The 27,770-nt window shown below is 41.7% G+C and overlaps 1 protein-coding gene across 1 annotated transcript in view; it reads right to left on the bottom strand.

The window, feature by feature from the left end:
* Window positions 1–27,770, bottom strand: part of TUBGCP3 (tubulin gamma complex component 3) — a 105,982-nt gene that overhangs the window by 14,192 nt on the left and 64,020 nt on the right. Inside the window, exons 12-19 of the mRNA XM_054446560.2 lie at window positions 27,375–27,485; window positions 26,943–27,051; window positions 22,322–22,511; window positions 19,891–20,026; window positions 18,980–19,048; window positions 16,486–16,621; window positions 4,585–4,673; window positions 3,975–4,106 (exon numbers count right to left, since the gene is read on the bottom strand). Coding sequence (XP_054302535.1) covers window positions 3,975–4,106; window positions 4,585–4,673; window positions 16,486–16,621; window positions 18,980–19,048; window positions 19,891–20,026; window positions 22,322–22,511; window positions 26,943–27,051; window positions 27,375–27,485 — 972 coding nt within the window. The remainder of the gene's footprint in view (window positions 1–3,974; window positions 4,107–4,584; window positions 4,674–16,485; window positions 16,622–18,979; window positions 19,049–19,890; window positions 20,027–22,321; window positions 22,512–26,942; window positions 27,052–27,374; window positions 27,486–27,770) is intronic.

A 27,770-nucleotide genomic window follows, 5' to 3' on the forward strand; every position in this document is an offset into this window, starting at 1 on the left:
GGGAAGGGGATAAAATTAAACCCAACAAAATATGAGAGGCTTTTCATGGACCACTGATGGCAGTGTGCTATGATTGAAGACAAAGGTTAACTCTACCCTCTGCCATCTTAGGTTTGAAAAAACACACTAACAGTCTGAGGGCAGAGCAGGGGGTAATTTCAATAGTGCAGAAGAAAACTGTGATAAAATTCAACACCCACTCATAATTTAAATAAGGCATTTAAGCAAACTAGGACTAGGGCAGAACCCTCTTAGCTTGACAAAGGTCCTATCAGATGTCTTTGCAAACAAAACAGCCAATAATGAAGCAACAAAGCATCACTTTAAAGTCAGGAATAAGACTGGGATTCCGTTTGTGCTTAGAGTCAGCCTAGCTAACAGTCTGAGGCGTGAAAAAGAAGCAAAGGCAGACTGCGTGAAATGAAAGAAACAAAACTGGTTTTACTTATTAAAAAAATGCGCCAAGAAAATATTAGACTAGAAAAATTAGAGATCGAAGTAACAAAATGAATACCATTTCAGACCAGCCAAATTTCTCAAATGTAGCAATAATGTAACAAAAGATTTGCAAGAAGTTTATAGGAGAAAAATGACACACCTGTACTTGAGAAGCATAAAAGAAACCGAGATAACAGGAGAGGTTCCAAGCCCGTGTTTGGGAAGACACAACACAGTTGATTTGGGGAGAAACTAAGATGTTGAGTTAACTCTATTTTTAACACAACTTTACAGTTAATGAAGACATTTGCAAAGCCACTTCTCATCACCCATTGTCTAATGGACTAATACTATTCTGCAAAAATATTTTCCGTTACGAAAGGATGGCGATGCTTCAGTTCAAAATTCATTTGCTAAGTCACAGCAGCACCATTCAGAGTTGAACTAATGTCTGATCTCAAGTGAGACAAGGCTGAAATGAGTATTTGCTGAATGGGTTTTGGAACAAACTGATGCAGGAGAACTTGGTATTTGGCAGTGAACAGCCCACACTCTCTTTCACTTACTACAACGCACTTATGCAACAGGTCCTCAAATTACATGGCAACAAAAACAATGTGGACTGATTTGGCAAATGATACAAGGATGTGATCAAGGGATGCTGTTCCTAACATAAAACCACCACGTGATTAATGCGGCACACACATCTTCCATCTTACAAGTTCTCATCTTAGAAGCTGTTCTGTCCTTTTAACAGGGTCTTAAATAAGCAACATGAAAGATAGACATGGTTTAATCTGTTGCTTTTAGTAAAGATTTATCTAATTTGTTTCTTTATGTAGTCTAATAAAGAATAATTTATTATGTTTGCAAGAGTTAATCTATCTACAAGGTGACCCACAGACATTGACTTCAAGCTCAAGAGGCCAGGCAGGGCTCTGCTGGCAATCTGTCCACACGGGGCACCTGCAGGAGGCCGTTCTTTGACAACATCAGTGGTACCAATTCACTCTGCAATTCACAATTTCTCTCAACAATGTGCAAACAGAAAACACAAAAACATGTACAGCCTCCAGCTTCAAGATTATATGTATCAGAACCGCCTTGGTTTTCTTAGTGAGTAACATAATAAAAATGTTATACTTAAAATTGCTTATGTCAATAATAGATTGTTTTAATCTGCTTTACATACTGAGTTTATTTTTTTTTTAAAAAAGCTAATTTTAAACAAATCATCAAATTAAAAGTAAAGCCATTAGCAAAGGCAAGTTCAGAAACGACCACGAAGTCTCTGGCATGACTCCTTCAACAACGTCAGGTGGGACCAACGCACACGTGAACACCCCACTTCCCACTTTCACAAGAGGACTGTGCTACAGATGGGAAGATTTTCTCCCCTGGATAGGGCTCTTACCAGTGGAAATTGTCTAAGGGCAAAAGCTATGACAATTTATCTTATACAGAATGTTCATATCTGTAAGTGGGCTAAGTCTCCTACATTATCTATAAGCTGTGTGGAGTGTTACTTATTTGCCACAACTAGACTGATATCAGTATGGGTATAGTCCTCAGTAGTTCAAACATTTTCTGAAACGCATGAAATCTAGTGGCTGTAAACACCTCTGTAAAACACACACACAGGCACAAAATAGCAACTAACACCTATCTGCCAGACACTATGGTCAACATTATACTTGAATTACACAATTCTTACAAATCTATTGAAGAGACTAGGATCATGCCCTTTTAAAACAGAACACTGGAGTCAAAAGCTATGAAGTGAAACTCCACCCTCGGTCTACCTGGCTGCAGAGCCTGTGTCTGTCTTGCCATGCGACTGCACCGTGAGACAGGCCGTGCTGGCCAACGGCACAGGAGTCTAGGAACAGAGAGCTATCTGTTACACTGACTTCCTAAACGTGTGCGGACGACACTCATCGGCATCTACTGAATACAGAGCGGCAACGGCTGGGAGGCAGCAGGAAACATTCTGCGGTTTTACGTCGATAACAAGACCAGGGTTAGTAACAGAGGTTTCAAGGGCCCCAAACCTCAAGAAGTATATTTCTCTTTCTTTGTTTTGTGAGACGGAGTCTCGCTCTGTCGCCCAGGCTGGAGTGCAGTGGCACAATCTTGGCTCACTGCAAGCTCCACCTCCCAGGTTCACGCCATTCTCCTGCCTCAGCCTCCCGAGCAGCTGGGAGTACAGGTGCCCGCCACCACACCTGGCTAATTTTTTGTATTTTTAGTAGAGACGGGGTTTCACCATGTTGGCCAGGATGGTCTCGATCTCCTGACCTCGTGATCTGCCCACCTCAGCCTCCCAAAGTGCTGGGATTACAGGCATGAGCCACTGCGCCCGGCCTGTATATTTATTTAATTATTAATTATCCTCAAAGTATTTTAAACTATTTTTCTGACATAATTTCCACATATTTATAAAAACATGTAAGACATTCCATATAGAAGCAGCTTTGATCTCAACCACTTTTTGACATGATTGATAGTTCTTTAATAATGAAATTCATGGCTGGCTAACCTACATATACTAAAATTTAGATGAAGTAAAGGCCCTGAAGTGGTGTGTTTTCCACTGACAGGCCCTGAGGAGAGTGCAGGCCCAGCAGGAGGCAGCCTCTGCCAGTCGGAAACGTCTGTAAAGTCTCAGATGCATTTGAAATTTGCCCCCTACTTCACAATATATTTGCTTCAAGCGAAAGCAATGTGGTTCCTTCTTGCCCCAGACCTCAGAATAAAAGTAGAACTCCAGGAAGATTTGCCACATGGAACGTGCAACTTTCAGAACATGGACCCTAAAGAAAAAGAATGTTTGCAAAAAATGTCATACATGTTACCATGTTTTTGTTTTGTTTTTGTTTTTGTTTTTGAGACAGTGTCTCGCTCTGTTGCCCAGGCTGTGGTGCAGTGGCGTGATCTCGGCTCACTGCAACCTCTGCCTCCCGGGTTCAAGCGATTCTCCTGTCTCGGCCTCCCAAGTAGCTGGGATTACAGGCACACACCACCACGACTGGCTAGTGTTTTTGTATTTTTAGTAGAGACAGGATTTCACCATGTTGGCCAGGCTAGTCTCGAACTCCTGACCTCAGGTGATCCACCCGCCTCGGCCTCCCAAAGTGCTGGGATTACAAGCATGAGCCACTACGGCTGGCCTGTTTTGTTCTTATATTGTGTTGCTTATTTTGTTCAGATATTAACCTCAACAACTCAAAAGTCATGGTTTTCTCTTTTGAATACCACAATAGGATATCATTATATCTAGAAAATGAAAAGGTATTATTATTTTCTACCATTTTTATATCCAGTTTAGAGTATATTCCTTGTTTCAGCACTAGTGCACTACTGTTCCAATTCTGTTCAGAAACTGTACCTTCAACATTAAACTTTTAATAAAATTATCTCAATTATTACCAATGTGGCTGCATCAGGGGATTTCTAAGATTCCCCCATTTGACAGGAACCCAAGAAAAGAAGATGATTCTTTTGGTTTCTTGTTTCTAAGCAGGTCGGAGTCTTACCCTGGAGTCACCGTCCAGCAGGCAGCGGGAGATGATGGTGTCTAAGAACACCTCGTGTGCAGCAATGATGTGATCCAAATCTTGGGCCTGCTGGACTTTGTTCCAAAGCTCATCCCAAGAACATTCAAGCACCTGGGAAACAACAATTTAAAGATGCTAGATAAGCTCATGTCCTTCCTAGTGTAGCATCACTCATAAAATATATACCACCTATGGGAGGCTGAGGCGGGCAGATCACCTGAGATCAGGAGTTCGAAACCAGCCTGGCCAACATGGCGAAACCCCATCTCTACTAAAAATACAAAAATCAGCTGGGAGTGATGGTGGACGCCTGTAATCCCAGCTACTCAGGAGTCTGAGGCAGGAGAATCACTTGAACCCAGGAGGCGGAGGTTGCAGTGAGGTGAGATCGCACCATTGCACTCCAGCCTAGGCGACAGCAAGACTCCATCTCAAAAAAAAAAAAAAAAAAAAAAAAAAAAAAAAAATTATGTATATATGCACATATATACACACACACACATATATATACATACACACATATATATACCATGTAAAAGCCAAGACATGACTTATTTAAACTAAAATCAACACAATGACTGAAGTATACCTCAAATGTGATGTAATACTGCATCTGATGAATAAAATGGACCATCTCAGAGGCCAAAATGTGACACTGGTGCAGCACCCCAGAGAACTCTGCAAGGGAATAGCTGATGTCAGAGGTGCAATGCAAGTACACTTACCGACAATGTGCTGTTCTCCCTTACCCACCTGCAAGCTATCTTAAAACAAAAAATCAGTCATTTAAATTCTCGACCCCTTAACAGGAAACAACCTCTCCATAACCAATTTCTGTGCAGTTCAAGCTAAACAAGAATTTAGCTATCTAACCAAGTAGTACTATACTACTTTACCTAATAAGGGCCTAATAAGGAATATATGAAACAAAATATAATTGTATTTAAAAATTAAATACAAAACATGTATTTTCTAATAATGCAGTGCACTGAATAAACGGAAGCTCTGCTTCATGGCTTTACAATTAGTGTGCCTGCTGTGCATGAAACATTTACTGTTCCCTGGCTCTCTGGAGATAAAGGTGACATTTCTTCAAGGAACTGACTGTGGCCTTACCGCCTGTGAGAAAGAGGACCCTCGAGGGAGGTCAGCGATGAGCTCAGACTCTCCTTTTATCCTTTAGGAGATCACACAGCCATCACCAGGCTGGAAGGTCACCACAGAGCACAGTTCTCTGCTCGCACTTTTAATTTTTTGTTCAAAGACTATGGCAGCATATTGTTACACTAATGTATGTGATGTCTCAAATCAGAGCTAGGCCCATCAGTGAGGTGATTACAAAAAGGCTTTATAACACGGGTCAGCTTGGACACGTTTTGTTACTGTTTCAAATGCCCTCAATGAGTTACCTCGATAATGAGATCGAGACTTGGTATGCATGCAGTTGTGTGAGACATCAGTCTTGCCTCTTCTCAAGACAGTAAAGAAGAAGTGGAACTTAAGCCTCTTTATAGAGGTGTGTAAAAATAACAGTGGCAATGCATACTTTTTAAAAAATACTCTTTCTGTAAGTTAAAGATCAACTGACACCTTGCAGTTTTGCTGTCTTGGTTTAACACATGACAGCTTGGTCAGTAGAGAAAAGTGGGAGAGGAGGAGATAGAATTCTAAGCCTTATAAAATGTAAATTCTTAAATAGATGACCAACTTATACAAGCATGAAATATGTATGTGAATTGTATGAACGCTGTCTGAAGGCACAGATTCCACTAACAGGCAGCATCGCCATCCGACCCTGGCACCCGGTCTCCAGGGACGCGCCGTGCACTGGGGAAAGGAGGAGGACGTACTGCAGAGAAGGACACTCCTCATCTGCCCGGTGCCTGGGCCTCAGGAAGGGGCTAGAATTCTCGAACACAGAGGCTCAGGTGAGGGAGAGCCAGAGAGTTGTAAAGCAGACAGTGATATACATTATACACCAGCACTTACCTAAATGAAATATATGGCAGCCGGTAACAAAAGATGTTTAAAAAAATAAATTTCAAAAGACAAAAAAAGAACTTGCTTTCAAGGAGGCAGAAGAATTTTTAGTTAGGGATCATTGATGTCAGACTTAGACAATGCACCTTTCAGATGGAGAAAATTCATTTTTTTAAAGAGAAGGATGACACACTGTCCCTCAGGCAATGAACAGGCAGGAGGTGGCAACCTAACCAACCAGGAGCTCCAAAGGGCCCTCGTCCACATCCACGCACCGCCCAGTGCCTTGCAAGGGAGCACACCCACTCAAGGGCTCAAGCACCTCCCCTGCCAATGGCTATGACTGATGTACAGAGGCATATCCAAGATTTACTTACAAAGTTTACAACTATGCAAAGAATCCTCAGCGCTCCTTACATGGCCCCCGCAGACAGTTAAACACAGTGAACTACAGCGTCCACAATCATGAGATGCACTCTCAGCTCTAAGACCCTCAGAAGAGACCCAGCTGCCCTCAGACCTGTGACATCTGCCGAGCATCTGTACCCACGGGGCTTCCTGCAGACCCATGACATCTGCCAAGCATCTGTCTCATGGGGCTCCTGCAGCACAGCGTGCACTCCACATACCCCAAGTATCTTTCTTGCCATTAGGAATCTACAACCCACAGATATGGTCAACGTGTATCCAAAGAATGGGTTCAGCTTTGAGGTTCATCTGAAATCCTAGAATTATGAGTGTACTTTTCCCTACTAAAACTATAAGTACAGTCTAAGATTTCTAATCGAATAATAAATACTCAAAACCTCTCGAACTACAATTCCTTTTCAATGTAAAGGGGCATAATAAAGTGTTGTTTTAAGTGATGTTCAGCCGTGTTATAGTTTCAGTGAGATTCTAAGGACAATAACTACCACTTGCACTCAGTTTTAGGTTTTAACACAGAGCTCAAATGAGAGGACTGCGTCTTCCCCCACTGAAGTCACTGGACTATAATGGAAAATCTATAGCCAGTCTTCCCTGGAGAACAGTGAGTATTTAAAACATTCTACAGGTGCACAGAGTGTACATATATTTGTACTCAAGGTATTTCTCGGATGTGATTTGATTTCTCTCCAGTGCAGCAAAGTTATATCAAATAGTTTAGAAACCACTTGTGGAAGGTTTTTGTATTTTTATGTTAATATTATCACAGAACTCTGGTGGATCTTTTCATTGGGAAACAAACCGACGAATTCTACAAGTCACATGCCACGACTCACAGGTCTCACCCTGACATCCGATGTCCTCATCGACCCGTCCCCAGGTACATGCTCAGTGTGACCCTAAAATTTAGCCTGCTGTGCACAGTGAGCACAATCTGTTTTATTTTCTAGCCTTTTCAAGCAACTACCCAGGTTATACTTATCCATCCTGACCTCCTTCAGAGAAGGTTGAGGCTGAATAACAAAATTGCAGATTTCATCTAAAAATGAAAGGTGAAACTTCACCTAAAAGTTTACCTTCACCTAAAAATGCGATGCAGGCTACTATCAGCACTTTCTTTGAGGGACTCTAGATTTGTTATGGAAGCATAAAAATTTTTTGTGGCTATTCTCCATTTTCTAGCTCCTGCTGGGTGCTCCGTGTGTGACAGAAGCAGCTCAGTCCCATGAAAGCTCAGGTCTGTGCTGCTCTGCTCCACCTGCATTTCTGAGGCTTCCTCAGAATTATTCTCAGAATTATTGCTGCTGGTCAGTCAAGCCAGCAGCATCCGAGTAACATGCCGGTTTTTCATGGCACGAATATGCTTTTGCTAACGTCTTCTACATTTCACTGTTGCGCTATTTATGAAACCAGGAATTTTTGCTCCGGCTTCAAATCGGTCTGAAAGTAGATACACAGTGATTAGTGATTAAATCACTAATTCTATTTCAGAATCTCTGATTTTCTTGAGTGTACAATTTCTCTGATTAATGTTCTAGATTCTTTAACGTCACACTGGGAAATAAAAATGCTACTGAATGGCCACAAAACAAAATAAACACATCTACAAAACAACACTGTCATGCAATGCCCAGTGCCAGCCTAAACTCCTGACATCCCACTCCAGCCCATCCCAGTGCTGCCTGGGGCCTTCCCCTTCTCTGCCTCACTCCCAGCCTCAGCATCCCGCAGCCCCGGCCCCACCAGGTTTGCATTGCTTCGCTGTCTTGGCTTTGGCTCTGCCTGCATCCCTCGTGCCCCCTAGTCACTCCAAGCCCGCCTCTCCCTCCTAGCACACCCTTAAAGGCTAACCCGTAATCCCTCACTCTGAATCCATCCATTCCTCCTCTGCGATTTTCAGCCTCCACTTCCTTCTCCATATCGGCATCTTAAACAGGCTCCCAACAAACAAAGCGTCTAACTTCGTTACAAGTTTTGACTTTGATTTTGCCCAACTCTTCCATAGTATATCTTTAAATTTTCAGATGCCATATGGCAGCTCAGAAGGGGTCTGTTAGTTGAAAAGGTATTGTGCACCACGACACACAGGTCTATAGCCCCCACCCCAACCCCGTCTTCCTCCTAGCCACGCCACCCTGTGAGACTGCAGTTCCCACTCACTGATGTCCCTTCCGCATTCCACTCCACAACTTCAAGTATCATCCAGGCTGATGACATCTAAAATCTTTACCTCTAGTCTAGATCTATCTTAAGTTTAAGATCAGTCTGATTAATGGCCTCACAAGGTATCCTAAAAAATACCTCAAATTAGCATATTTGAATGGAATCACTATACCCCCCAAAGAAGCTCTTCCTCCAGTGCTCCCTGGGTGGTAAAAGATGCCACCACCCACCAGGTCCTCAAGTCAGAGACCCAGGTGCCACTGAGACTCCAACCACCTCCTGGCCTCCGTACACGTATCACCTGGTCCTGCTGGCGCCACAGCCCAAGTCGCCCTCAAATCCATTCCCTTCCCTCCAGCCCCGTGGCTGCTGTAACCATAAAGGCCAACGTCACCACACACGGATTATTACAACTGGCTGTCCTGCTAACCGCCACGGTCACGCCCCAGGTTCATTATTCTCAACTACCTGAATCCAGACCTTCAGGACGTGCTCCTGGCTGGGCTCTCCAGCCCCATGTTGCAGCACAGTCCCCCTCCACAGCTTAGCTGAACATGCTGCTCTCCTCCCCACTGACCCGAACAGCTCATCCTCACCTGTCAGGGGCCAGCCTGGACACCATCACCTCTGGAGCCTTCTGGAACTACCCACGTCTGTCGGATGCCCCATTTAAACATTCCCATGCCACTTGGCTTTTCCCATATCGACGGGCTGGGAGATCCTGTGTCAGCATCTGTTCTGCCCTAACAGGCCATGAGCTGCGTGGCCACAGGGAGCGGGTCTGTCACCTCGTCACTGGGAACCAGCAACAGGGAGCACTAGATGGGCCCTCAATGATGATTTCCTGAAAGAATGCGTGATGTGGACACTGGACGTCAGAGCAGGCAGTCTGCATTCCTCAAGATCTTGAGTACTCAAACTCACACCTTTCAAAAGGTTTCTATAAGCAAGGTCAATTTAGCACAATGTGAATATAGGTGTTCTTGCCTTTTACAGTCTTAAAGTACTACCAGCGAATACAGTTTTCCTTCTAGAAAAATCATCTCTTATTGTGTCTACAATGAGTACGGAGGACAGCATCCTCAATGGTCTTCTTTTGAGACAAAGCCCCTTGACAGTGAGAGACACATGGTTGCTGCTGAGGACGCTGCTACTGAAAAGAAACCTCGTAAAACCATCCACATGACAGAAGTCTGAAATCCCTACAATATCACAATTATTTTTCTTTCCCAAATGAGAAATTAAACACTACAGGCAATAGTATTTCTGAACTTCTAACTGCTCTAAGGCTGTAATGACTATGAACTCAATTCACAAGGCACAACTAGTCCTTTAGTTCCTAAAAAATTCCATTTACACCTGCCAACATGCCTAGGATCTCTTTACCCAGCACTCTGAAAATATATTTTAGGCACATGTTTTAAATGTGTTTTTATGGCTGACCCACAAGTAACTATATAATTATAAGAATCCCAAAAGCAAAGCAACATTGGCAATAAGGTCCAATGAATACAGGATGCACATCTCCTGCAGGGCCAACGCCACACTGGACGGCCGATACACAAAATTGGGCTGCCACTATCTCCTCCCGCTTGGGCAGCAGCTAAGCACCAGGCTCTTCTGTAATTCTCCACTGACCCCTAAAGGCTGTCGAAAGAACTTCAAGTTTGACTCAAACACCGGCTCTTAAGGACTTGTCCAGGCACCTTCCACCAGAACCCCCTCACATGCGGAGATGCCCCTATAGACAGCATCAAGTACTGCTAAACATTATATTTGCTTTTTTAGAAAGGACCTTAAAACAATTTGTTCACAATTTCAAAATCACCTCCTCAACCCATATTTATGGTGATGCTACTGTATTTAAAAGTGACCTTATCAAAGTACACATCTGATTTATTTTTCTCAAGACTAAGGAGCCAGATGACATTTGTTAAGAATTAAGATTGTTTTCAAAGTCTCTAACAACCTTTAAGGACCTCATCCTTACATCATCTGCATTCCTGCTCTCCCAGGAAAGTAATCACGGCAACAGTGAACTTGGGGGCACTCACCACAGGCAGGTGCTATTCCAAGTACTTTCACTCAGACTTAATCCTGCAACACTAGGAAGTAAGTGCCATTGCCACCTCATCCCCCAGATAAGGAAACTGAGGCAGAAGATCAAGAAATCAGCTGAGGCCACACAGTCTCAGAGACAGGTGGTGGGGTGGGGGCTCCCCCGGGCAACGTAGCTCTAGTACCAACGGCTCAGCTTAAAGTTTCTATCAGTTGGAGCCAGGCACAGAGAACTTTTTATATGTGTATTTGTATGTTTCACTAAGGATCCAAAAGACTTTTTTAAGGATCTTTTGGATCCTTAGTGAAACATACGAATGATGAATGAAACATACAATAAATACAGCAAGCACACCTCCTGCAGGGCCGAGGCCACACTGGACGGTTGATACACATTAAGGATACAAAACACAGGATACAAAAACACAGATAGATACACAAAGAAATTTTTAAACAGAAAAACTTCAACTCATTCTTTATCATTCACTGAGTCTAAGACACTGTCATTTGTAAGATGAATCGTTATTATATCAATCATCAACAAAGTAAAACAGTTGCCAATCACACTGACAGACACCCTGACCACAGTCCTGTGCGGGAAACACCCTCTGAACCCACTGCTCAGATGGGCCCCTCATAGGGCACTGCTGGCCCGCGGGCACCTGCCTTTCCTGGTAAGATAAAATCTGTGGTGCTGCTTTACATGGAAAAGTGGCATTTTGGTTCTTCTCTCAATAATAATTATGTGCTTCATGGATTTCAAATTTATGCTCCACTGCTATTTCTACACCTTTCTGCAAACACAGTAACTTTTCATTTCAAAACAGAGCCAGGGTGGAGCCAGGGTGTAATCTTTTTGAAGGCAATGAACCGCAGCTGTGGCCGGTACTAAAGGCTGTGCTGCCTGCTGCTGGAGCACAGAGCCCAGCTCCAGGAACCAAGAGGAGCTGGGGCCAGGTTTATGCAGCTGCAGGCCACAGGAACCTGCAGCTCAACAGACTTTAAGACACATTTTGAACATGAAAACAATGTGTATCTTAGAAGTGATAAAATAAGGTTAAAAGGAAAACCAAAAAAAAAAAATGTAGTATGAGCTATTAAACCTTGATTTACCTTATTTTTCAATATATTGGGCCAAAACCAAATTTGGGCCAATCCAACCTTTTCAGATTCTGGGTCTCAGACTGCTCTCCACTATACACTAGGGAGGTTTGACTGTGGTATCTCCAAAGTGCCTTCTACTTGAAAGCTTTCTAACTATAAGAGACCTGCTGGTTTAGACGTGGCCCCACCAAGCTACTTCCATGGCCAGACACTGCTCTTCAATACCTACACAAGGAAGCACTCATTTAGACACTGGTTTTCTTGAGAGCACATTTCATTCAGTGGGATTAGAAAAGATAAAGGAAAACCTGTAACTTATTATCATTACATTTTAGACAAGAAATAATTTAGTGTCTAGTGTACAAGCTTTAATTTTAAAATGTAGTATTATTTACATCTCATTTTAAGCTAGTGGACTTCCATTATCCTAAACAGTGGCTGAGCACAGTAGCTCACACCCATAACCCCAATACTTTGGGAGGCCAAGGCAGGCGGATCACTTGAGGCCAGGAGTTCGAGGCCAGCCTGGCCAACATAGTGAAACCCCATCTCTACTACAAATATTAATACAAAAAATTAGCTGGGCGTGGTGCACATGCCTGTAATCCCAGCTACTCGGGCGGCTGAGGAATGAGAATCGCTTGATCCTGGGAGGCGGAGGTTGCAGTGAGCTGAGATCACACCACTGTACCTCCAAGCCTGGGCAACAGAGCAAAACTCTGTCCCCAAAAAAAAAAAAAAAAAAAAAAAAAAAGGCTAGGCACAGTGGCTCAAGCCTGTAATCCCAGCACTGGGGGAGGCCAAGGCAGGCAGATCACCTTAGGCCAGGAGCTTGAGACCAGCCTGGCCAACATGGTGAAACCCCATCTCTACTAAAACTACAAAAAATTAGCCAGGCGTCGTGGCGGGCTGTAATTCCAGCTATTCAGGAGGCTGAGGCAGGAGAGTAGCTTGAATCTGGGAAGTGGAGGTTGCAGTAAGCCAAAATCGCACCATTGCACTCCAGCCTGGGTGACAGAGCAAGACTCCATCTCAAAAAAAAGGTAAATGTAAATCTCCACTAACCACTGTTTCCTGAGAACTTCAGGGACCATTTCAGAGAATTAACATTCTCTTAAGAGCCCTCTAAAAACTCACTGTCTAAACATTAATTTTTGTCTCAGACGAGTAAGTTAATGTCTTAAAAACCAGAGGAAAACTAAGAAAGTCTTATTTCTGAATCAGACCTCTATTAGAACCTGACTACATAAATTTCATCTTGATTCTTCATGAACGATGAACACATCCTTGTTTTCCCTCAAGAACATAAGAGATTGATTTTATTTCTAATAAAGACCAAAAGCAAATTATTTCAATGCCACTGTTTTGAAAGGGGAAAGGGAGGGAAGCTGAGGGAGAAAGAAAAAGCCTCCATTCATTCCCTCCCCACCCCACACAAAGGCTGAGAAAGAATACAGGCTCAGTTACCTGTATTGGTCTATTTCATTTTGTGAAATGTTATCTGAAACATGAATTTAGTTTCCAGTAGTAGAAATATTTTTTAGATTAACTGAATCTAAAAAATACCATTTTAGTATTAGCCGCTGTGTTTTGTCCAGCTGACTGGCAAATACATAAAAAGCTGCTACCATCCAGGATTGGTAAAGGCATGAAAAGCAGACAATCTGACATGAGGAATGGGTGCGATCTTCTTGGTAGATCATGATCAAAAACTCTTGCTCCCAGCAAAGCACTTTCACATATAACTACTTACTGCACACCATGGAGCAAGTTACTACTTTGATGAACATTGTTAAAACACTAGGGTGATAACTGTTGATACTTTAAGTAAGACTAAGCTGTCCTCTGCACACCACGCCCATACAAGGCCCTGTGGCAGCTGTTGACAGGAGCTCTCTACAGGGTCTGTCTGTACTCTGCTTCAGATTTATCATTAGCAGGACATTTCTAACGGGCTGGATTAGCAAAATCACCTAGTTGATTTCTGCTCATGAAGCTGCTTGGCCATGAACTACTTTAAAATACTTCTTTATTAAAGGTAAGAATACTGACACTCCAACAGAAACACAGGTAAAACAATTCCTGAAAAAGGAAATATGGTAGTCCCCCATACAGTTTCTCTTTATGCTGTTTGTCACCTGCTGTCAACAGCAGTCCAGAAATAGTACATGGAAAATCCCAGAAATAAACAATTCATAAGTTTTCAATTGAGCACCGTTCTGAGTAGTGATGAAATCTCACACCATCCTGCTCCATCCTAGCCAGGAAGTTAATCAACCCTTTGTCCAGCAAATTCATGGCATATCCAACCCCCCCGTTAGTCACTCAGTAGCTGTCTCAGTTATCAGGTCAACAGATCACGAGAAAAAAAGGTGAGCACAGTACAGTGAGATCTTTTGAGAGACATAACACCCACATAACGTTTGTAATAGTATGATGTTAAAATAATTCTATTTTGACATTAGTTATTGCTGTTAATCACTTACTGTGCCTAACCTATAAGTTAAACTTAATCATAGGTATGTACATATGGGGAAAAGCAGTATACGTAAGGTTTGATACTATCTGAGGTTTCAGGCATCCATGGGGTTGGGGGGAGGGTCTTAGAATATATCCCCTGTAGATAAAGGGGATACTATATAATAAAGCAAAACAAAGAAAAAAGAGGCCACGCATGGTGGCTTATGCCTGTAATCCCAGCACTCTGGAAGGCCAAAGTGGGAGGATCACTTGAGCCCAGGAATTTGAGGCTAGCCTGGGCAACAAAGGGGGACCCCATCTTAAAAATAAAAATAAAAGTGTTCACCCTCATCAATCATTTTAAAAGCATAACATTTAAAAAGCATAAAAGTTGAAATGAACTTCCATTTTCACCTATGAATTGACAATTTATTTGAATTAATAGCCAATTTATTTGAATTAATAGCCAATGTTAACAAAAACAGTGATACAGACAACTATCAACAACACGATCTGGGCTTACTGAGATGTGAACTAAATTGGTACACATTTCCCAAAAAGTGATCTGATAATATCAATAGAGTTAAAATATGAATACTTAGTAAGTAAAAAGTCAAACTAAAATTCAAACTGTTAAGCAAGCAGTTCCACTTCTATCTATTCTCAAGAAATATTCAGAGGCATATCAAGATGTATTTATAAAAACATGCATGGCATTATTTATATCAGCAAAAAATTGGAGAAAAAAACTACATGTCCAGCCAAAGAGAAATGATGAAATCATATGTACATAAGGTAATATCATGCTATTAAAAATGGTTCAGAAAAAGTTTCAATAGTGAGGGGGAAGGATCAGCAGAAGCTGGAATCAAACTCTGAAGCAGGATCCTAGCAATATAAATAAATTTTATAAATAATAAAAAATGCATTTTCCCATACATAGAAAACTGATCAAAAAATTTATTAGTTATCTCCAACTAGAAAACAAAACTCATTATTGATATTCAATACAATAAGAGAAGAGCAAATTGATATAGATGTTGCTAAACTGATAATCAGATCAGAAAACTGTATCGCAATCAGCCCATATTTCAGGTTGACAATGGAGCTCAGCCTTCACAGAGGCTTATTTTGACGTGTGGCAATGACAGCATCGGTCTGGCCTTGAATTGGTCTAAATCCACTATAAGAAAGACACTGCCTCGTGAAGGGGGCAGCCAGGAACAGATCTACCTGGTGGTATTCGTAAGAACACAGGGGAAGGAAAAGTGCAGGCAAGTAAGTACACATCCAGTTAAAGCAACTGTGAGCAAGGGAATCCGCAACAGTGGGGAGAAGGATGGTGTGAAACCGTGGAGAAAGGAGACCCGCAGAGCCCCAGGCGTGCATGCAGTCCTCTCAGCATGGCCCTCCTCCCGCCTCCCCTCCAGTGGCAGCACATTCACAAGAAGGGCACCCCGCCCGCAGCCATCACTGCCTTTAAAAGAAAATCTCCCCTTCGCTTCCTTCTCAGCTAATTCAGAGGATTCCTACCATTCACTTCCCACTATAGTCAAGTATCAACACCCAATAAAAACCGACAATTCGACATGTCAGTGTTGGCTCAGACAGGCAACTCCCTGCCCCACAGCCTTCGGCGGGGGTCACTATTCTGGATCTCTGGTAGCTGCTCAGGGACCAGCCTGTGAGCTGGTAAAGAAGCAGAGATCATCAACTGCTTTCTCCAAACAACTGCTCTCTTTTTATTCTTAATAATTACTTTTCACCAAAGGATTAAAGGCATATACCATTTAGTTCTTCTTTGGAGACATACTTACTGAAATACTTTCTCAAAGGTTCTGACCAAATCAATTTTATATAAAAACTTCAAAATTATTTGTAATTTAAGTCATTCAATGTTTATAACATTAAAATAATCTTGACTATCTCATACCTAAGAATTTTTACTATAGTTTTAGATTGTTTTAAATAATATATTCCCATGTTCTGGTTTATGGACAAAACAAAACATTAAAGAAATTCTCAAAAACAATTTAGCTAAAACATTGTGTGAATTTTAAATGAGTCAGTGATTTATTAAACTGCTTTCCTTAAAAATAGGCAATTTTTTAAAAGTATATATATGAACATTAGAATAAAAAATAAATGTGATTTTAAAAGGAAGTTCACCATCTGAAAAAAATATATAGCTGTCACCGTGAGTCTACCTTAACTTCCGCGAAGTTGCTGGAAACCGCACCTAGTGGGGGCCGGAGGCTGCTGGAGTGTGTGCGGACTCGTGACCGTGCTGGGGGCTCACCTGGCATGTTTCTCAGGAGCTTTGCATTGCACATGTGTCCCTTCCGTATGTCGGTGAGGATGTATTCCATCCGCTTCGCCCTCCAGAGGAAGTTAAATACTCTTAGGTAGTGGCTCATGCATTCTCGAGTAAACACCTGGGATAACAGCAGAAGACAACTTGATAGTATTCCCACATAAGAATCCTCTCAGTACAGGTCTCAATCTTTTTTTAAAAAGGTACATTTTAGCAAACTATCATAATATAACAACCGCCCTGATTACTTACATGCTAGGCAGCATGCTAAGCAAACTCACAGTAACAGAAGGCAGGCATTTTTATGCCAATTGTACAGATGGGGAAACAGAGGCCTAATGTTACACAGCTTGCAGTTTATTAGGATTTTCAATCCATTTTAGACTAATCTAAACCTAGTCTAAAATGTGGACTCTTCACTACAACTCCCCCCAACCCGCCTGAGGGATCCGTGAGAGAGGGGTGCATTTTCTTCTGTAACAGTAGCTCCTAAGGGTGGTGAATCTCATGGAAGGTAGGCCTAGAAGAATCTCCAGTCTGAAAAGAATCCTTCAGGTTACTTTCACGCATTTACTTTTATTTTGTTTTTGTTTGTTTGTTTGTTTTTGAGATAAGAGTCTCACTCCGTCACCCAGGCTGGAGTGCAGTGGTGAGAGCTCGGCTCACTGCAACCTCCGCCTCCTGGGTTGAAGGGATTCTCATGCCTCAGCCTCCCGAGTAGCCAGAATTACAGGTGTGTGCCACCATGCTCAGCTAAATGTTGTATTTTTTAGGAGAGGTGTGTTTTTGCCATGTTAGCCAGGCTGGTCTCGAACTCCTGGCCTCGAGTGATAGATTTGCCTTTTTTAAATAAATCTATGATATAAACTTTTATATGTTTATGTACATGGCATGACAACTTTGACACTCTTAATGAGATCTGTAATACTAGGAAATAATTACTGACCTCTTATCTAGGCAATGCTCAGCTCACCTATTTGTCAAGGCACTCGGACTGTGAAAGAATCGATGCAACTATCTGTACTATGGTATCTTTTATGCTATGAAAATAATACGTAATGTATGCAAATTAACAAGGCAGGAGATATGAAAGTTGCTAATTTAAATAATTTGTTAAGGCTGGGCACGGTGGCTCATGCCTATAATCCCAGCACTTTGGGAGGGAGGCAGGTGGATCACCTGAGGTCAGGAGTTTGAGACCAGCCTGGCCAATATGGTGAAACCCCATCTCTACTAAAAATACAAAAATTAGCCAGACATGGCGGCTTGTGCCTGTAATCCTAGCTACTTGGGAGGGTGAGGCAGCAGAATCACTTGAATCCGAGAAGTGAAGGTTGCAGTGACCCAAGATTGTACCACTGCACTGCCACCCTTGGTGACAGAGTGAGACTCTGTGTCAAAAATAAATTAAATAAATAAATAATTTGTTAAAATATCACACTGCTTTTTGCATTGTAACTATTTTAAATTGTTTAGGATTAAGTCAAAAGAGAAAAAGCTAATTTGAATATGATAAGAAATTAAATTTAAGAGAAGTTATACACTTAAAATATAGCAGCTTTGATCAATAAAGGTTACACACCAGGAATTTATGTCTAAAAAGGAAACTACACGAGCAGTTCCCATCTCACTGTAGACAGGAGAGACACACTTACCAGTGGGAGGTTTCTTACCCCCAAGAGGAAAGAGGGTGAGTGTGCCCTGATGCAATTATTTCAGCAGTGTGATATGCACCCTGAGAGGTGGGGCAACGGCAAGAAGCAGGCTCTACCAGAACCACTAAGAAGAAATCTTAGAGCCCAACTATATTCCTTCTCAGCAGAATACTTTTCCCAATACCTCAAAGAAATGCAATGTCCTTCTTCAGTATTTCAGATATAAAAATGATTGAAGTAAGTTTAGAGGGTATCTTGGTCAAGGAAATTTATTCAAGTCTGAATACTTTAAAAATGAGCACTAAAAAGAGGCATTTTAATTGCAGACATGTAAAAAGACAGCTTTCCTGGTCAGCCTTTTATAACGTGGTAACTGTTATGTAGGTAAAAGCACTATGAACAAAGTACAGCTGCTTCCTCATCGGTTTAAATGAATACTAAATACCAAATTTTATCTAAGTAGTAAAAATATGATTCCCCTAAAATACACTTTATAGTTCCTTTCAAATTATCCTAAACTAGTTGCCACAGTGTAAGAATAATGGAACAAAATGAACAGTCCATTTATTAAGGAGTTGCTGAAACCTATGATAGAACAAATTATATTTTTAAAAATTTTTAAAATATAGAGCATTTCAGTACTCATTAATAATCATTTAAAACACACACACAATTTTGGCTTAAGTATTCATTCAATGAGTAGATCTTAGATGTCGAGTGATCACTTGAATTAGAAGTCCCCAGAGAAGAAAGCCAATTTCAAACAAAATGTTTAACAATCTTAATAGTTGTAAATACTATAAAATGATGCAGGATAATCTTACAGTTGCAATTGGTCCGTCAACATGATAATCGAGGCTGAAGACATCCCATCCAGTGTCACCTGGAGAGACCTAACAACAGAAACAAACACATAATTGCAAGACCTTAAGCTTCTTGCTGAAGAACTTGTTAACGCAAAGAAAAAGCAGTAAAATAATGCCCAATTGTTAAAAACTGCTCAACAGTTCTGAGTACATCTTCCTGTTAACTTCTACAACCTCACCAATTAGGCAATAATGAGCACACAGTAGGTGCTCTGCAAACATCTGGCAATGCATAGTGTATTTCTGAATGAATATTGTGACTATGTGTTTAAAATTCATCACCATTTGCTTACGACAAAAACCCACTGCCTCTAAATATGTTCCAAATCTTTTTATTCCAAGATGACTCTTGCAATATTTTAAGAAAACCAACCGTTCTGCTAATGATCTTCCATCACAACTAAGTAAATAGTAGGTTTATGTTCATAATACCCACACCCTTAAGAAAAGTCATGTCCTACCAAACTGAAACTAAAAACATCAATTTTCTGATAAATACCATCGTACACCATGTCTTGTGCTCCTGTTGGATTTACTATGAGAAGAAAGCACCATTCTCTAAGCATCTGTGATGTGCTACCCAGCACAGGGCAAGGGTGTCATGCATTTTCTCCAACTTAAGCCTAGCAACCCTGCAAGGCTCCCCGCTGCAAGATGGGCAAACGGAAACCCAGATGGTGTAGAGGGAGGAGATGTGCTGACCGGGCAGTAACAAGCGACAGAGTGGAGTTCCTACTCAGGCTGCCCAGTTTCCAGAAAGATAACAGCTAGCTGTGCCTGAAACAACATGGAAAACACTCGCTAGAACACCCCAGCCCAGTGGGTCCTCGGTGCCGGGGCGGCATTCCCAACACGCAGAGCCGCAGTACCTCCAGCAGCCGCACGTCCAGCCTTCGCAGGATCTCAGGACTGTCAAACTGTGCGTTGGTGGCTCTGACAGCAGTTTCTAGAATTCCAGTCAAGTTATGCTGATACAAAGTCGTAGCTGGACGGACAAGTTCTGGTCTTAACAAATTTTTTAAAAATTAAAGAAAATATTACTTCAATTCTTAATGAACTTTAAAAAACATATAAACTATTAAAAGTAAGAGTTCAAATTATAAAAACTCAAAAGACAAATGGGACCAATGCAATAATGCGGCAACAAAAGCTTCAGAGCATTAACTGCAAACAGGGCTTACTAATTATTGTGGAGTTACATTTCTTTAAAAATCTCAAAAATACTGATTTTGGCCAGGAACATTTGCTCAAGCCTGTAATCCCAGCACTTTGGGAGGCCAAGGTGGGCGGATTACCTGAGGTCAGGAGTTTGAGACCAGCCTGGCCAACATAGTGAAACTATCTCTACTAAAAATACAAAAATTAGCCCCGGATGGTGGCGGGCACCTGTAATCCCAGCTACTTTGGAGGCTGAGGCAGGAGAATCGCTTGAACCCAGGAAGCAGAGGTTGCAGTGAGCCAAGATCACGCCACTGCACTCCAGCCTGGGTGAGAGACAGAGCGAGACTCCATCTCAAAAAAAAAAAAAAAAACTGATTTTGATTCAGCTTAAATTGAAAGTACTTAAATGTGCCATACATGTTAACAAAGTTTTCAAACTTCAGGCTGGCCTATGAGTAGCATGAGCTGATATAATTTCCTTTTAGACCCAATGGGAAGAGGAGAGGTCTCCATCAAATCAAAGCAATTAGGTACATGGATGTCATGATTCTAAAGGGCCAAGAACCACTACACTTTCAGCAAGCATTTCTTGAGGGTTACTGATATCTGCTTTTATAAATACGAAGCTAACACGTCTCTAATCAGGAGGTGACCAAGTAAAGAACATCACTAATCAACTCAGGTAGATGTGTAAGCTCTACAAAACACAGGGCAGAGACAAAGTGAAAAAGACACACAACGTCAAATAAACCTAAAAACTAGGAACTTAAAATACGACATTGAGGAGAAATGAATTTTTCATTTTATAGCAAGCATGCGATACTTTCAACATTAAGATTGGGCACAAGGCAAATGCATTCAGCCGGCTCTGTGATGTGACCTATGACACCATCAGGGTCCTCCAAACCTCACTTTGGCTCCTCATCTCCATCTGCACCAACTGACCCACATACACACCCCATGCCCCCATGGCATTAGAGAACATTTCCCCTTTAAAAGCTCATCACCACTCATACTTCAAACAGGTGTTGACCTCATCACAACCAGCATTTACTGTACTAGTGAACCTTCTTTTACAAACCTGTTAGCAGGCATCAGCTATGACTAAGGCATGAGTGTGTCACAAACCAGCTATGGCACTGTACGCCTCAAAAAGCCACATGAGTTTTCACACGGGAGACTGGCTTCTGGCTAGAAGGTAGGATGTAAGAGCTTGCATGTCTCAAACAGTGCTTCTCAATGTGTAGTCCCCACAAACGCAGCATCACCAGCAGCTGGAACTGGCTGGAAATGCAAATCCTCCACCCCACACCTGAGAATCTCATTCTCTGAAGTGGGCCCACAAGCTACTGCAGCAAGCCTTCTAGTCTGTGATACACTGAAACTTGAGGACCTGAGGCCTAAAACAATTGCTTGGGGGGCACTGGCAGGGTTTAAAGGTAAGTTACTATTTTGTGTCTTAAAGGGAACATTTATCTTACTTTAAGTGTCCTAAAAGGAACACCAAAAAAGAAGTTTCATTCTTCTAAACACTTGGGTGAAAATCTCCAGGCCCAGGCTGTGGACCCCTGGGATGCTCATGCCCAAGCTCACGCTGCCTGGGCCCCGGTCTGTACTGTCTCTAGACCTAGTAGCACAGCAGGCTCTGGTCCAGAACTGGTGGAGAAGGACATACATTTAACTCTGGAAGGGAAGATGCCATGAGAAATGTCAGGGAGCAAAATGAAAAGGGTCATAGTTTTGTTTTTATGTGAACATTAACTACAAATATAAAAGTAAAATTCAACTTTAAAATATATATTTTATTTTTCAGCTTTATTTCAAACTCAAGCTAAAGTTAATTGTGATTAGACCAATTCCTCATACATGAAGACTCTAAGCCCCACAGTTTTGGAAAGAAATGCCAGTTCCTCTTATGAATAAAGCACAGAACATGACAATGATGCTCTGCTGATAACCAGAGAAAAATAAAGGGGCTTTACCTTTTGAAAATTTTACATTCTTTTCAGATTTTATTTTAAAAAGTATGCTCGAAGAATTCAACTCATTTTCTTTTAATATAACTTATTCTTTTCAATACAAGATTCCTTATCATGTCAAATATATTACTTATTTATAGAAATCAAAATAGTGCCTTACTTTAGCAAGTCCATTAAGTGCCTTATAAAGTCTCCTTGACCAAGAAGCAGGTACCGCCTCATTGCCTGCATGTGGTCCAGCAAGCTGTACTTTTTATTGAGAACATCCAACAGGTATTTGCTGGTCTCAAAATAAGCAGCATCAATCTTCCCCTGAAATGCATTTTCTAAGTCTGTGAATAGGTCTGCAGCTGTAAAGAACAACAGGGAAGAGCACACATGCATATGTAATTTGTATTTCCACAGAGGAGAAATGAAGGCACACACATTCAGACTCAGGGCCAACCACTGTCTGTGGCATCAGTAACAGACTGACCCCAAGCACAGGCAGCTGGACATTCCACAAAGGAGACCAGAGCCCTAAGACCACACAGATGAAAACAATTCTGCCAGCTGGGTTCACAGCAGACACCTACATGTGTGTCTTCATGATTTCCAAATCCCTTAATACACTGTAACTAACCATAAATCTCCCAAAACACATTGGTAATACGGCAAGTCAGTGCTGAGTCACCCGTCCATACCCATAAGATGTTTCCATAAATTAGTCTTAAGACCAAAACAGCACATGCAAATAAGCTTTGTGAATTGTACAACTCGCAAAAGTTGAGTAGTATTATCACGCACCATAGAGGGAACTCTACGGAGATTGCTGGAGACGTCTAGGGGACAAAACCAGATTGTTACCAATAAAGACACCTGACTCTAAGCAGTAACATAGCGGAAGAAAGCATTTCCATAGCTTTCTATTGAGAAGAAATCGCAGGTGGAGACTATACACATAACAGAGCTTCTTACAGTGCTGATTTACATCTGCAAAGCACAAAACCATTTTGAAAACTTACATGAATACTTCATTAAACCCACAATAATACTTAAGCTAGACAATAACCCCAGTGGGAGGAACAACCTCAGACTGAGAGAAGGCAAAACGCTACTAAAGACTAAGCAAGGACAAGAAAGGCGAGATCTTCTGATTCAGAGTTCAAGTCTCTTTCCACTGAGTTACCCAGTTTAAATATACCAGAAGACTCTTAAGATTTGTTTGTCCTTCAGAAAAAGAAAGCAGTTAAGACAGGCCTATTTTAGTGTTGCTATTATTCCAATTACACACTGGTAGCAAAGAACTAAGATGCCCCCAGTGAAGAAACTGTAGTTATCTGGGGATCAGTGAGGTCTGCCTGGAGTCACGACACCACGGAACCCCTTGATGAGCTCACCACAGTCCTGTTTTAAGGGCATGGGGTTCTATTTCCATCGATCTATGTAGTTTTAATGACATAAAGATTTTTCTCTAGAAATGTTTTCATTATACCCTTGTTTGAGTCATTAAAAATTTTCATTCCAAAGAGAAGGTTTGAATCAGTCTTAGCCCAAAGCAGCCTATGAAGACACAGAACCCAGAGCCTCCTCGGAACTCTCTTTGCTCCTTCAGGGTTGAGGCATCTCTCGTGCTCCAGTTTTTAAATTTTCACTATTTATTCTTTATTCACACTTTTAAATCTTCATAACCTTTTCACAGATAAAGATGAATTTGACATGTTCTCCTGTTTTTTGACCATTATTAGGAGTCTTTTAGGATTTGTATCTTCTATCTTCCCAGTTATATTATAAATACTCAACAGCAGAAACTTTGCTCTCCGCAGACCCTGGCAGCCGTGGACAGGATGACGGGGACCACAGGAGTCATCACAGAGAAGCAGCAGCGTCAGCAGCAGCAGCGCCCCGTCACCCTCAACATCCGCAGGGGACCAATCCCACGAGCCCCACAGACACCGAAATCCCCTGAAGCTCAAGTCTCTTCTACAAAACGGAGCAATATTTGCACCTAACCTACACACATCTTCCCATATACAGTAAATCATCTCAAAATTACTTATAATATCTAGTGCAATGTACATGCTATGCAAATAGCTGTTAAACTGTCTTGGGTTTTTTTTGTATTTTTTTAGTGGCTGCATCTTTTTTTAAGTGTTTTTGATCCTCAGTTGATTGAATCTGCAGATGTGGGGCGGTAGGTAGGGGGGCCGCCAGCAGCACAGCAGACGCGGCACTCGCACAAGCAACAGCAACCTTCATGGAAAGCCTCCCCCACAGCAGGCGCATGGGGACGCCCTGTCCCAGGCACAGCCCATGTGTGCGCCGCCTTCTCTAGGAACTATGAAAGGTCACAACTCGAACACAACTGCTCTCCCGGTTCTTCTTCCTTCCACCTCTTCAGTGTAGAAGCATTTCCCCAAAATCTGTATTGGATCACATCTATCTCTATTCCAGGAACTAATCTGGGGTCTATGTACCCCCCCAAAAAAATACATGTAAAATTATGTCTGAATGCTTTAGGGTGAGAGGGTCCATGGCTCTCACACGCCTGCAAAGGGTATCTGCCCTGGACCACACGGGAGCTCTTGCTACACCATCCTGCCTTGTCCTGAGTTACCATGGTGAGATAAGTGCTTCCAAAATCTCTACATTCGGCCCTGACTTTTAACCAGTTTCAGTATAGCATTTCCAATACATGCTGGAAGCTTCCACTAGTAAGTCCTCTCAGCTACTGAAAACCAAATTGCCCTAAATGACACTCCTCTCTCAGTGCTATGCTCTCCCGAAATTCCCTGCTGCCCTTCCGACTTGGCCTCACAAGCTCAAGAGTTCTAGTGCCATCACTGACTCTTCCTGATCCCCAGCCCTCCTGTCTAAAGAGCCAAGTCCTGTTAAGAGAACATCTGTCATTCCAGTAACACCTGTAGCTAAAACCACACCCAGTAACCTATCCTGCTTCCTACATGAGGTCCTAGTCTGTCTCTCTTTAGTCTGTCACATTATTAAATAATAACTTTTTATTTTCACTACAATCTTTAGATAAGTCTAATTCGGCCTATTTCTCATCTGCACTTCCATGCTCGTTATTCCTTTGTCCTGGGCCACACGATAACCCACAACCAAATTCGCCTTCTCCACAGCCAGTGCAATTCCTGCCTCTTTCCAAAGCCTTCCTGTTGAGCCTTGCCTGAAAATACCCAAAGCGCTTCACCTGCACATCTCACGTCCCTGATCACTTTCACCTTTATTACTGACTACTGGTTATTTTACTACGCATCTCCTCTCCAAGACCAGACTAATAAGCTCATGAAAGGAACAGTCATGGTGAAGTCATCGTCTCTTTCCTGTAGCTAACCACAGTGTCCTACGCAAAGTAAACCTTTTGAATGAACCATGACAATATAAATAGCAAATACAGCCAAAACTGGAGAGCTATAAACATAAGTTAGCTATACACAAAACATCATGAAATTACTGAGGGTGGGGCAGGCAGCAAATGGGGAAAAGGAAGAGAACGAGGGAAAGCCTCAGCGCTTCCCAAAGGCTGAATGCTCATTCGGCATTCTGAATGCAATAAACACAATAAGTGCGGTAAGTCCTGGCTCTTCTCCAAACAAAGCCTTTGCATCCCAAAGAACGGGCTATCATTAGCAATATTTTTTCTGTTATTTCTTATTTTGGCACACTGCCACTTTATCATTTTAAAAAGTAACACAAATTATTAAGAAGGACAAAACAGCTATACCTATTCCAACACTTACTGTATAACTCTGTATAAAAAGGAAATTAAAAATTTACACAGTACTATATATATATACATACATAATACCATGTATTAAAGTGTGTCAGAGATTAATTCCAATAATCTATAAATCCTATGGTACAAAAAATACTTTTAAGTAATCTGTAACATCAGCACATCATCATCACCATCACCTCCACTATCATCACCACTATCACCATCCATCACAATTATCATTGTCATTACTATCATCACATCACCATCATCATTACCACCATCATCACCATCATCATCATCAACACCATCACTGCCATCACCATGCCATCATCATTGCCGTCATCACCACCCATCCCCATCATCACTATCATCACACCATCACCATCATTACCACCATCATCACCATCATCACCACCATCACTGCCACCACCACGCGATCATCATCGTCGTCATCACCACCCATCCCCTTCATTATCACTATCATCACACCATCACCATCATCACCACCATCACTGCCACTACGCCATCATCATCGCTGTCATCACCACCCATCCCCAACATCATTATCACTATCGTCACACCATCACCATCATTACCACCATCATCACCATCAACATCATCACCATCACTGCCACCACCACACCATCATCACCACCCATCCCCAACATCATCACATCACCATCATCACATCATCACCACATCATCATCATCACCATCATCACCACCACCACTGCCACCAGCACACCATCATCACATCCCCATCATCCATCCCCAACATCATCACATCACCATCATCACACCACCATCATTACCCCCATCATCACCATCAACATCACCACCATCAACATCATCACCACCATCACTGCCACCACCACACATTAATCATCGCCATCATCACCACCCATCCCCAACATCGTTATCATCACATCACCATCATCCCCATTATCACACCATCACCATCACCACGTCATCATCATCACTGTTACCATGAGTATCACCATCCTCACATCATCATCAACATCACACCACTGCCATCATCACCACCCCACCAGCATCATCATACCGTCCTGGGGTGACTCTGCAGACTTTGTCACAGCTATCATCTTTGTAGTGGGAGTCTGATCATGACAAACTTGGTGCAAGAAATTTATTGATTTTCCTATCAAAAGGACCTAAAAAGAAAAACATTCTATGATTACTTTTATGTAAATTTAAAATGACTACCCAAATCTACAAATATTCATAAGCTATAAATTGGCTATTAATTGAAAACTAACAAGAGCATCTGCCACAGTATGGAGCAAATTCTAGTAACTCAAAGATACATTGAACGCATACTATGTTGATGTATTCAATTAACATGCACTTACTTCATCTCCAGAACATTAACAATCTCAAAATGTATGAAATTTTAACTGAAAATTGGTTTTGTCACATAATCTAAGTAGACATAGCCATAAAACATCAAAATCACAAAAATCTCTTCTAATCCTACCTTCCTAGACTGATCCATCGTAATAAATGAAGGAATCATCGATTTCCTCAAAGTATACTTGTCATGCCACAGTCGATCTGTTTTAACTGTTGGATCTGATGCTACAAAAAACTGAAAGCAAAGGGGCATGGAAATGTTCAAGAGTGATATTTACGGCAAAATATTAACCAACAGCAACATCAAAGAGTAAGTTATTCTAGAAAGCCAAGTTCTCCAGACACAGGGAGTCTTACCTATTTATACAATAAAACTTGTATGAAACACAGAAATCTCTCTAAATTGAACTATGTATTTCCTAAACCTTTAAAACTAAAGTATAACAAAAACAAGTTATGTCTTCCTTGGAGACTCAGAATGTCCATTAGTGACTCTGCAGCATAATATTGAGGCTTCCTG

This window comes from Pongo pygmaeus, chromosome 14, assembly GCF_028885625.2.
Source record: "Pongo pygmaeus isolate AG05252 chromosome 14, NHGRI_mPonPyg2-v2.0_pri, whole genome shotgun sequence".
NCBI classification, from domain to species: Eukaryota; Metazoa; Chordata; class Mammalia; order Primates; family Hominidae; genus Pongo; species Pongo pygmaeus.